Source organism: Sinocyclocheilus rhinocerous, unplaced genomic scaffold (genome assembly GCF_001515625.1).
Source record: "Sinocyclocheilus rhinocerous isolate Xijiao unplaced genomic scaffold, SAMN03320098_v1.1 scaffold2319, whole genome shotgun sequence".
Lineage (NCBI taxonomy): Eukaryota > Metazoa > Chordata > Actinopteri > Cypriniformes > Cyprinidae > Sinocyclocheilus > Sinocyclocheilus rhinocerous.
In genome coordinates this window covers 134,493-147,846 of record NW_015658546.1, presented here as the reverse complement: position 1 = coordinate 147,846, position 13,354 = coordinate 134,493, and the positions used below count along the sequence as shown (strand labels likewise).

At 37.4% G+C, this 13,354-nt stretch overlaps 1 protein-coding gene and 1 pseudogene across 1 annotated transcript; one reads left to right on the top strand and one right to left on the bottom strand.

The window, feature by feature from the left end:
- Nucleotides 1-1,478: 1,478 nt before the first annotated feature.
- LOC107722714 (uncharacterized) lies at nucleotides 1,479-3,961 on the bottom strand (annotated as a pseudogene).
- A 4,190-nt stretch (nucleotides 3,962-8,151) lies between these two features.
- On the top strand, nucleotides 8,152-13,098 carry LOC107722719 (E3 ubiquitin/ISG15 ligase TRIM25-like; the record flags this gene model as incomplete). The annotated part of the gene is made up of 2 exons (XM_016531189.1): nucleotides 8,152-8,780; nucleotides 13,075-13,098. Coding segments are annotated over exons 1-2 (603 nt in total), but the record flags the coding sequence as incomplete, so codon positions are not given.
- Between the last annotated feature and the right edge of the window lie 256 nt (nucleotides 13,099-13,354).

Genomic DNA, 13,354 nt, shown 5'->3' with positions numbered 1-13,354 from the left:
AAAAGCATTGCCTTTGTAGTCTCCATGAAATCAAAATAAAAGTTTTGTGGTTTTTAGTATTGGTATGTTAGCCTTAAGGTTATTTAAAAGCTAGTGTGATTCAAAACAGTAACAAACTGAAAGATACAAGCATTCAAAACAGTCTCTCACTTCCACCAATAACATTTCTTCTAATCAAATTTCCTATCCATTCAACCAAAAAAATCAAGTGAAATTCAATGTTTCAAGGCAATTTAGTCGGACTTTAAAGCGAGAATATTTTTAAATTATTTGTGGTAAACTAACCCCTTACTGTCATGTTTAAGGTGATGCCGCCACATTCTTAGTATTGCAGTCCTAAAACTGACACAAGGCTTCAGGATAAACTTTGGGAAGGTGTGTTATATTTGACACTGTCTGTGAAACACAAGCTAAAGTCTCGTAATCTAATTATGTGATAACGAGCAACAGGACTTGATTTTCATTCATTTCACTATGATTTCGATCTTTGACGAGGTTGAAATACAGGCTAACGTCTCGTAATCTAATTATGTGATAACGAGCATCAGAATTTGATTTTCATTAATTTCACTATGATTTCTATCTTTGACATGGTCTTACTCAGTCAATATTAAAGATATCAAGGTTATGTTTTCACAGAATGTTCTTCATGGTGTGTAGGATTATTGTATTTAGAAAGTGATTTATCACAAACTTGTGTTTTCAAAGGCAGTGTCACTAATGCTTGATTCAAATGACAATGTTGACATGCACACACAAATATAACAAATCAATATGAATGTTTTGTTGTATCAATTTTATAAGTGAACATTTCTAAATTGCCACTTCAGTTTTTTTTCTAAACAATTTAAATACATAATTCATAAAATGTTTACAGTTTATTGTAGTTCATTTATTGTATTCTGTCTTTTACAGTAGTGTATAAAGTTTACAGAAGTGTGATTATTTGTATGTAGGCCTACTCTCTTTAAAAGTAGTTTAAAAAGCATCAAATCCAAATATTAATATTTACTTGATTATCTATTGTTGATGTTTTACAGGTCCTCGGAAGGACCATTCGTCAAATTAAACAATTCAGTTTAATTTTGTTAAAAAACAAAAGTTTGGTCAGATGTTGTTTTACATATTTTTTTGTTCAGTGTTGGATAAAATAACATTAATTTTAAAATGTTTAATGTGTTTTTAATCTTATTCAGACTGTTCTGGATAATATCATATGGCCTGCAGAGGAAGAGGATGATGATGATGATGATGATACATACCCACTTCACATCAACATGTTTTCTAATCCTCCGACTGTCTGGCCACTGCAGTATATTTCAGGAGTTTACTATGGATCTGGAAGCCTGTATTGCATCATGTGACACTGGATTGGGTTTGATCTAAAGAGGACAATCTGTGCCACTTATGAATTTGTGTAAAGTTCCTAGTTTGCCAAACATTCATAATGTGCTAGATTGTAGAGTTCAAATGTTGTTCTACAAACAACCCCACCTGTTCCAAAACAATTACAATTACAAAAACAATTAATTAAATGGCTTAAAGGGGTCATAGGATGCCCATTCTCCACAAGTTGATATGATTCTTTAGGGTCTTAATGAAAAGTCTGTAACATAGTTTGGTTAAAATTTCTCAATGGTAGTGTAAAAAACACCTTTTTTACCCTGTCAAAAACAGCTCTTTTCAGAGCACACAGATTTGTAGCATTTTTTTGTAGCATTTTTATTTTCTCTATATGTTGCCATTGAGTTTTATTTTTGAAAAATTTGGGATTCATTATCACTTGTATGCGGATGATTCACAAATTTACTTACCATTGAAACAGGACCATAAATGTGCTTTGCAGTCTCTGCATCAATGTCTGACAGAGGGGAGTCAGATTTCCCTCTGTACTTAGAGGGTGATTGTCCCATCCATCGCGAAAGGTGTCCAGATGAGCTTGCAGTCGTGGAATGAACACATAGTGACAACAGAAAAGATGCATACGATTCGACATATCCAGCTGCCCTTCTTCCTCCAACTGATGAAGCACATTGTAGTAGATGTTTGTGACTGCAACCCAGATATCTCCAGAGCCTCTCTATTCTGGTAATGTATTACATGTTTAGTTACAAATGCACTGCACTGAATAAATTGTTAAATGCAGTGGTTTTCAAACTTTTTTGTTGTAAGGCCCCCCTTGTGTGGGGTGCATTCCTTTGTGATGATGACCCCCCCCAATTAAATTTTGGTTGGTGTCTTCATTTTTCTGATGTTTGATTGCACAAAATGTATGATACATTTCTATATTTCATAAAATGCCACAAAAACCGTGGCCCCCCTGGATCCATCTTGAGGCCCCCAGGGGGCCACGACCCCCAGTTTGAGAACCACTGGTTAAGTGTAACAGAGTCTCACCTTTGGTTGTGGACACTCTTCCCTGCAATGAAGCTGCTTCTTCCTGTACCTCGAACAGAGAACATCATACGGGCCACTTCTACATTTTCAACCCCTTGGTCTCCCCTGACCCTAAAAAGAAAAATTATGTACATAGAACATTTTAAATGTGGCTATTTTACAACAAACATTCATTTACACTAGTACAAATACCAATTTTACTTCTAATAAAATATAAAGTATGTGATTGCAGTTGTCAATCTGAAAGACATCAGCACACTCTCACACAGGGATGTCAAAGCCTGTTAGTCAACAGACTAGTTTATCCTCCACTAGTAAAACAAAGTTGAACCAGTGGATGTATGTGTTCAGGATAATATATTAGTGCAGGCTCTGGTACCCTGCTCTAACACATAAGCAAATAAATTCTAGGCAATATTTACCGAAGTGGAAGACCAAATCTTTGAACAGAACGCTGGAAAAAGTACAGGGTGGTTGAAGCCAGATTATTGGTTGCAACATCTAGGTACATGATCTGTGTAACATATGAAAAATAGGCAATTTCAGTCTAGAGTGTGTGATTCTGATATCAATACAATATGAAATGTGAAACCCTGCCTGGGTAAACCCAGCTAAAGTCTTTTTTTGTGATTTAATATATTCTACATACAATTATTCTGAGTACATTCTGTGACAATGTAATTTTGATATCTTTAATATTGACTTAGTAAGACAAAGATTGAAATTATTGTTTAGGAAGCCAATGTCCGGTATTTTCTGTGCAAATTAATAAAATGTAGAGTCAATAAATTGTATATAATTTCAGTGAATTTGACAGTTCTATATTGAAATCTATCATATAATCTTTAATTTACAGCTATAAACACAAATTACCTACTTTTGTCATTTTTTGACTATGACTACTTTATTTGCTCCCATAATTAGACAGGGTTACATTTAAAGACCCTGACATTTTTAGGAAGTTGGGTAGTAAAATATACTTAAATACCTTTCTAGAAAAGCCATCGATACCCCCGAAGATCACAATGTTGTATCTATTTTTAGAGAAATTTATATAAAGTTTAAACAATGAAAATCAAAGGTCAGATAATAACATTTATGTTACAGTTTCAGGATGAGCATATGCATAACGTATGAGCTTGTGGTTGGTATCAATGTGCATCAATGCTCCTGGGCTGGGCACAGAATATGTCCTACGAACAACACACCCTAACTGTGTCAGTCTAGAAATAATGCCTGCACTATCAACTCGGTGCATGGATGCCCGGATCCTTTCCCACTGCACTCTATGCCCCATAGCCTGCAGCAAACCCTTCACCATTCTATATCCAGCATAAGGGTGTCTGGATTTAACTGTTGACACTAATGCATCCAGCTCCTCATCCAAAACACTACTGTATGTGTCTCTCACTGCCAACCCTATTTCTGACATTCTCCGTTGTATGGTCCTTGTGCTCACTCCTAGCAATTTTGCAATGCAGGGCACTGGTAGAGACATGGCAATTAGATCCCGAAGACGTTCTTCTGGTAACAGTACTTTTGGCCGCCAACTGTGTAAATACATCTAAATGCTATTTCAGATGCAGATTCCAGAAATGTTTTCTAATGTTGGAATGAAAGACATTAAGTACCGGATGAAGTGCTTCTTATTCTTACCCAAAAATACAAAATGGATGAAAGCGTTAAAACTGAACACAATCTTGCTACTCAAGCTGTGTATGAACATTTATATATATATATTTATTTGCTTCTTTTTCATTTTGCATTTACTTGTACTTTTACTTTCAATACTTAAGTATGTTTAAGATTTTAAAAAATACTTTTCGTACTTAAGTACAATAAATATCACATACTTTAAGACTTTTACTCAAGTAATATTCTAAACGGTGACTTCAACTTCTACCAAAATCATTTTCTGGTAAGATACCTGTACTTTTACTTGAGTATGGCTTTCAGGTTCTTTATACATCACTGCACCTTTGGTTGTGGACACTCTTCCCTGCAATGAAGCTGCTTCTTCCTGTACCTCGAACAGAGAACATCATACAGGCCACTTCTACATTTTCAACCCCTTGGTCTCCCCTAACCCTAAAAACAATTATGTACATAGAACATTTTAAATGTGGCTATTTTACCACAAACATTCATTTACACTAGTACAAATACCAATTTTACTTCTAATAAAATATAAAGTATGTGATTGCGGTTGTCAATCTGAAAGACATCAGCACACTCTCACACAGGGATGTCAAAGCCTGTTAGTCAACAGATTAGTTTATCCTCCACTAGTAAAACAAAGTCGAACCAGTTGATGTATGTGTTCAGGATAATATATTAGTGCAGACTCTGGCACCCTGCTCTAACACAAAAGCAAATGAATTATAGGCAATATTTACCGAAGTGGAAGAACAAATCTTTGAACAGAACGCTGGAAAAAGTACAGGGTGGTTGAAGCCAGATTATTGGTTGCAACGTCTAGGTACATGATCTGTGTAGCATACGAAAAATAGGCAGTTATTTAGTCTAGAGTGTGTGATTCTGATATCAATACAATATGAAATGTGAAACCCTGCCTGAGTAAAGCCAGCTGAAGTATTTTTTTGTGATTTAATATATTCTACATACAATTATTCTGAGTACATTCTGTGACAATATAATTTTGATATCTTTAATATTGAACAAAGATTGAAATTATTGTTTAGGAAGCCAATGTCCGATATTTTCTGTGCAAATTAATAAAATGTAGAGTCAATAAATTTTATATAATTTCAGTAAATTTGACTGTTCTATATTGAAGTCTATCATATAATCTTTAATTTACAGCTATAAACACAAATGACCTACTTTTGTCATTTTTTGGCTATGACTACTTTATTTGCTCCCATAATTAGACAGGGTTACATTTAAAGACCCTGACATTTTTAGGAAGTTGTGTAGTAAAATATACAGTTGTGGCCAAAAGTTTTGGCAGTGACAAATTTTGTGTTTTGCAAACCAGTTGATGTATGTGTTCAGGATAATATATTAGTGCAGACTCTGGCACCCTGCTCTAACACAAAAGCAAATGAATTATAGGCAATATTTACCGAAGTGGAAGAACAAATCTTTGAACAGAACGCTGGAAAAAGTACAGGGTGGTTGAAGCCAGATTATTGGTTGCAACATCTAGGTACATGATCTGTGTAACATATGAAAAATAGGCAATTTCAGTCTAGAGTGTGTGATTCTGATATCAATACAATATGAAATGTGAAACCCTGCCTGAGTAAAGCCAGCTGAAGTATTTTTTTGTGATTTAATATATTCTACATACAATTATTCTGAGTACATTCTGTGACAATGTAATTTTGATATCTTTAATATTGACTTAATAAGACAAAGATTGAAATTATTGTTTAGGAAGCCAATGTCCGATATTTTCTGTGCAAATTAATAAAATGTAGAGTCAATAAATTGTATATAATTTCAGTGAATTTGACAGTTCTATATTGAAATCTATCATATAATCTTTAATTTACAGCTATAAACACAAATGACCTAATTTTGTCATTTTTTGGCTATGACTACTTTATTTGCTCCCATAATTAGACAGGGTTACATTTAAAGACCCTGACATTTTTAGGAAGTTGGGTAGTAAAATATACTTAAATACCTTTCTAGAAAAGCCATCGATACCCCCGAAGATCACAATGTTGTATCTATTTTTAGAGAAATTTATATAAAGTTTAAACAATGAAAATCAAAGGTCAGATAATAAAATTTCTGTTACAGTTTCAGGATGAGCATATGCATACCGTATGAGCTTGTGGTTGGTATCAATGTGCATCAATGCTCCTGGGCTGGGCACAGAATATGTCCTACGAACAACACACCCTAACTGTGTCAGTCTAGAAATAATGCCTGCACTATCAACTCGGTGCATGGATGCCCGGATCCTTTCCCACTGCACTCTATGCCCCATAGCCTGCAGCAAACCCTTCACCATTCTATATCCAGCATAAGGGTGTCTGGATTTAACTGTTGACACTAATGCATCCAGCTCCTCATCCAAAACACTACTGTATGTGTCTCTCACTGCCAACCCTATTTCTGACATTCTCCGTTGTATGGTCCTTGTGCTCACTCCTAGCAATTTTGCAATGCAGGGCACTGGTAGAGACATGGCAATTAGATCCCGAAGACGTTCTTCTGGTAACAGTACTTTTGGCCGCCCAACCTTGCCATATTCAAAGTTCACAGTGTTGTGAGTACACTGTTGGCTGTGGTTAATCTCACCAATAATCTGAATAACCTCTCTGAGTCCCAAATCTTTTGTAACATTAGTCTTTATCATCACTTTTGATCAATTTAATGTGTCCTTGATCATTAATGTAATTAATGTATTTTAAACAGCTCATAGTGATAGAAGCAGGATCTGTTCGTGCTGACAGCAGCTGAAGCAGATGAAGCAGACATCAGAGCTCAAGGTTTATTTGGTTGTTTGATCTCTGCTGGTTACTGTCGGTACTACATCATTTAGTGGGCAAAGAGTATCTTCCTGACCGTATCCATGTGTTCTGATGAAACAACATTTACATCTCTAATATTTCCTGATCTTCCACTAGATGTTTTCTCAGTGTCTGATGGACATTTCTGAGGTTCTCAGAAGCACAGGTCATCATAGTTTATAAACGTCTCTAGTGGTGAAGGCAAACGTGTGTTCTCATTTGCTCCACAATAGCGTTTCTAGGACTTTAAAAAATATCATGAGATTGATTGTTCTGGTCAGAAGAGAGAAAGATGTCAAATTTGCAGATGTATCAGAAACATGCAAACAAGTGTTAACTAGTATTTTTTTTTTCAAGGTAACAAAACACAAAATATAGTGTCATAAATGCACAAAACGTTCAGTGTTGTACATGTTATAATCTTTAAAATATCAAAATATGAAAAACAGATACAGACTGAAATCATACTCATATGATCTTTATTTAGTGATTTGATTAATCACTCATGGATGTGATTGACAGTGTGACCAGCAGAGGGAGCCACAGTCTCACATCATACTGACACTTTACCACGGTAACCATAGTAACAGCAGACACACTGTATCAGCCTCCACTGACAGAGAAAAGAGCAAAATCACACAAGATTCTCCAGCACCTGATTTTATGTTGATTTTAGATTTATTTTCAATTTTTTTGTATTTAATTATTTTACAGTGTTAAAACTGAACACAGTTACAAGGTGAATGATTATAAAGGAATCAAACACACTTGGATGAGAGTTTCTGACATGGTTCTCCTGCATCATTTTATTGATGCATTATTAATTTGGGATTTAATTGATTTCCATTATTTTCAATGGAAAGTCCAAAAACATTCCCTAGAAATTTTATAGAAAAAAAGCAAGATCAAAATAACAGAAAGATTCTCAAGCATGTTAAACCATTGATTTTGTATTTAATTTACTATGATTTTACTGTGTGTGTGTGTGTGTGTGTGTGTGTGTGTGTGTGTGTGAGAGAGAGAGTGTGTGTGTGTGTGTGTGTGAGAGAGAGAGTGTGTGTGTGTGTGTGTGTGAGAGAGAGAGTGTGTGTGTGTGTGTGTGTGAGAGAGAGAGTGTGTGTGTGTGTGTGTGTGAGAGAGAGAGAGAGAGAGAGAGAGAGAGAGGCTCTGTCAGGAATGAGGAAGCTGCTTTACAGACACACCTGTTTTACACACGTCACTCAAACACAGAACCAGGAATCACCTGATTTCCGGGAAAGAGAAACTGAAGTGTAGCTGAGCTGTTGTGTGTTTGTGTCTCTGTGTTCAAGCAGTAAAATGGAAGAAGACAGAATTTCAGTAAATAAGAGGGAGTTCATGTGTGCCGTGTGTCTGGATCTCCTGAAGGATCCAGTGGCCATTCCCTGTGGACACAGTTACTGTAAGAGCTGTATTACAGACTGCTGGGATCAGGAGGATCAGAAGAGAGTCTACAGCTGCCCTCAGTGCAGACAGACCTTCAGTCCAAGACCTGCTTTAGCTAGAAACACCATGCTGGCTGAAGTGGTGGAGAAACTGAAGAAGACCAAACTCTCTGCTGACTGTTACGCTGGAGCTGGAGATGTGCAGTGTGACGTCTGTACTGGAAGAAAAAACAAAGCCGTCAAGTCCTGTCTGGTGTGTCTGGAATCTTACTGTCAATCTCATTTTGACCGTCATGAGGAGTTTCATTCACGTAAGCCACACAAAGTGACTGAAGCCACTGGACGACTGCAGGAGATGATCTGCAAGAAACATGAGAAACACCTGGAAATGTACTGCATTACTGACCAACAATGCATTTGTGTGCTGTGTACAAAATATGAACATAAAAACCACAACACTGTATCAGCTGCAGCACAGAGGACAGAGAAACAGGTATTTAAAACTAGACACTGATGAAATATTGCTGACACACGTTTCATATGTGTTTATATCAGCACCATATTAACAATCTTTCGTAAAACAGACCTTGATTAAGCAACATAAAATAATGGAGTGAACTATTCATCGGTTCTTTGACAAAATATATAAACTTGCATCAGTTACAAATGGCTTTCAGCTCTGGAAATCTCTTAGCAATCATTTCTCTCAGCTCTTTCTTCTGGAAGATATATTTAGCTGTCAAACACCACTAGCGCCACCAACTGTTCAAAACTTCAGTAACATTTTAAGTTTTTCCTAATTTTTTCTTCTGATTTATTACATCATGGTGAAATCAGTGAACTTGATAGTACTGATTCTGAGTAACGTTCATCAAAATTGGATCAGGTGACCCTCAAACCTGATAAAACTGATTTTTATTTGCCTGTAACACATTGATGAATTTGATCATGAAGACCCCAAACATGAAGTCAGAGCTCTAATGTGATGTAATGAATATGAGAAGAATGAAGCTGATGCTGTGAAAGTGCTGGATTGAGGAGAGTTACTAAAGATCAGTCGAGTCAAATCTGATGTTCCTGCAGGTTATTTGGTTAAGTGTGGAGCTGATGAGTTTTGATTTCTGTTTTCTGTAGAGTTTCCAGTACCTCTCAGCTCCTCCTGAATCTACAGACGTAAATGACGATCTCTTCAGTTCTCTCATCTCTTCTGATGCTCTGAGAGAATCTGTTCATCACCTGAGAGACAAGAGTTTGATCTGCTCTCCCTCCAGTTACTCATTCAGACACAATAACATAAAGACTGTTCTCTCTGTAGAGTCCATCAGCAGAAGAATAGGAGTGTTTGTGGATCACAGTGCAGGAACTCTGTCCTTCTACAGCGTCTCTGACACAATGAGCCTCATCCACACAGTCCAGACCACATTCACTCAGCCGCTCTATCCTGGGTTTGGGTTGTTTAGTATTTTTGGTTCTAGATTATCAGTGAAACTGTGCTGATGAATCAGAATAGACTGACGAGAGATTCTACCCATAATGCTTTGAGATGCATGATAAATCATTACCAGTAGATGTTATAGAGTCTCTTCTTTTACAGTGGGTACGGAAAGTATTCAGACCCCCAGAATAGGAGTGTTTGTGGATCACAGTGCAGGAACTCTGTCCTTCTACAGCGTCTCTGACACAATGAGCCTCATCCACACAGCCCAGACCACATTCACTCAGCCGCTCTATCCTGGATTTAGAGTTGATCCTGAATCATCAGTGAAACTGTGTTGATGAATCAGAATAGACTGACGAGAGATTCTACCCATAATGCTTTGAGCTGCATGATGAATCAGTAACAGTGAGATGTTATAGAGTCTCTTCTTTTCTCTTCATGACATTAATACTGCAGCTGAACTTCTGTCAATGAAATAACATGTCAGAATAAATGTGTGTAATAAATCCTCATATAGACAGTAAGATCAGTGTGTGTGTGAGTCCTGAGTGACAATGCGTTTGCTTTTCTCTCTTTGAGCGCTGTTTTAATTGTCATGCATTTAATTATTATGTGCATTTTTTACTTTTAAGTTAAAGCTTGTAATTATTTGTGTTAAAACATGTAAATGACATCAATTTCATGCTACTATAGCTGATATTATTCTATAAGCAATTACATGACATTCAACGAAAATAGTCTTGTACTTTTTGAAATTCATTTGTCACCCCACTTTTTTTTAAATGCTTAATGTAAAAATGTTTAGTATGCCATTAAAAAATGAACTAATGGTTTAATGTGTGTGTGTGTGTGTGTGTGTTCAGGTATACCCTACATTATGGGGAAAGAATATCCCCACAAAAATGGCAATATCCAAAATACTTGTCCTTGTGCGAACATTTTTTTGGTCCCTATGAGGAAACAAGCCTATAAATCATACAGAATTAGTTTTTTTGATAATGTAAAAATGCAGAAAGTTTCCTGTGAGGGGTAGATGTAGGTGTAGGGTTGGTGTGGAGCGCTAGCATATACAGTGTGTCCAACAGGGGTCAGTGTGTTTCTGCTGTGCTTCAGTGTTTGGACCTGAACTTCATTCTGCTTCACTCTTTAGTTTTTTTTTTTTGCTCTAGTTTTTTTTCTCTTTCAAAAGCAAACATACAGAGATACTTAACGTCAAACAGAACACAAATAAAAATGGGGGATACATATAAAAAACATACATCATGGAGGTTAAAACATTAAATTTTACAAATAACATTTTTTAATATGAGAGACGTTTTTATATATTTCTTGTTCCTAGTGATTGAAATCAATGACTCATAAAATATTTTAGGTTCTTTACAGAAAAACTTAAAAGAGGGAGTAATAGACATTATCTTTGCTTTATGTACATGGAACTTCCCAAGAAGAATTATCACCTTTAAAATGTTTCTGTTACGGGACGAAAGAGACGTGAGACGTGCGGATCCATTTGCAAGCTTTATTTAGAAGACGTGGTCAGAAACAGGCATGGGTCAGACAATGGCAAACTGGTATGTAGAAGACAAGGCAAGAGCAGTCCTGTAAACAAGCAAGGGTCAGTCGACGGCAAACGTATTCCAACAGGGCGAGACTAGAGGGATAATCCAGGTACAAGGCAAAGGTTCAGGCAGGGGCAAACAGTATCTGAACAGGGCAAGATGAGAGGGGTAATCCGAGATATACCGGTAATGATCAGAACACGAGAAAACAGACAAGGCAAGACTCAGATAGTTTCAGGTGAGCTTGTGATTAGTGCAATGGAGCATGGGAAATGTAGTCCAGGATGATGTGTAACAGTCTGTGTGGTGTGAGAGTCAATATAATGGGAGGGCGACCTCTGGTGGCAAGCAGACGGAAGTTCATGGACAGGATTCGTGACAGTTATCAACTACATCTGATCCAGTGTTACAGTTCAAAAAAAGGATCATAGATTCATCTATTTTAATTATTTTATAAATATATCAAAAACCAACATAGACACCTGCTTCCAAAAGTCTTCAGAATATCTACAGTTACAAAATAAATGTGTAAGTTTTTCATTTTCTAAATTACAAAAAGAACATTTTGGTGAGACATCTTTTCTAAACTTGTTAATAAATGTGTTACAGGGATAGTACCTATGCAATATCTTAAAATCTATTTCCTTTGCCTTATTTGGCAGTAAAAATGTATTAGTTGCCACTTTATGAGTGCTTTTGGGTAACAGCTGACATCATGAGTAAGTCATTTTCTGATATGTGAGTTATTAGACTTAATATCCATGATATTCATACCTCCAATAACAAGATTTGGAATTTGTCAGACAGCTGAATTATAACTGAGATGTATTTTCACAAGGTAAAGCAATTTAGGGGAAATGCTTTTCACAAACAAATTATAATCTCTACAGGAATATTCAATCCCTGAGAAAGAAACAAATTGCTGATAAGTATAAATCTCACCGTTAGTATTCAATAAGTCTGAAATAAATATAATTCCCTTATCAAACCATTCTTTTTTAAATATACTCTTGTTTTTAGACAACACAAATTGGTTATTCCATAGTATGCATGTGTGTGGAGAAATATTATGCTTAAAGGCTATTTTCCATGCTTCTAGTGATTGAGGTAACACTTTAGATTACAACCCGCAATGTACTGCGTAAGTAAACAGAATTTACAGCGTAACTTTTTTGTAATTACAGTGTACCTATTCAGTACCTCCGTGTAGGTATAAGGTAACAATATGCGAATGTGGAGGACGTGAATGAGAGTATGCAGCAAGTCACGTGAGTGCAAACGTGAAAGGCTCTGTGTGAGAGGGCTGGACGGGACCAGCGGAGATGACGGAGAGAGGAGAGGGGGCAGTTCGATCTCCATATCAGATTCCCAGTCTATTAGATCCCCCTCCTCGTTTTGGCCCTTTTGCTGCGCCATACTCCGCTCACCCTCAGCCGTGGTGCAGGGGGCGGAGCTCCTCTCCGCGCTCACACCGTCCGTGGCTTTCTCCCTCGTGGCAGGCGTTGTTGCCGGCTCACACACCTTGACTGACGTCACGGCCTCTGGCTCCGCGGCGATCCTTAGCTCTGTCGCTCTCTCTAGCGATGGCTCGTCGGTCGCGGTAGGCGATGGCTCTCCATCAGCGGTGGGCTCGGGCATGCGCTCCGTGCATCGGGGAGATGGTGGACTGGGCTCTGGGTCGGGATTGGCACTGGCAATTAATTCCTGGGAACCGGCGGGGAACGGAGGGCATGGAGGCTGGCGTCATAGAACGCGTCTTCCGGATAGGTGGTGAGATGGGCCACAGCCAGAAACAGTCTGGTATGACCCTCGAGCGAATTTTCCCCCTGCTCCAGCAGGAGGAGGATGAATTCGGGTTGAAGGAGGGGATCCATAGGGCACACAACAGAAACAAAAAACTGAGTAAAAAGAGAAACTAAATGGAGGGTACAAACGGAGGTAACTGTTTGGGTCGGGTCTTCTGTCACAATTCACTTGGGGAGCAAGGAACGAGGAAACGAGGAGTTCTTGAATAACACAGCCTTTAATAATCCACAGGAAAACCGACAACAAGGAGGACATTCAACAAGT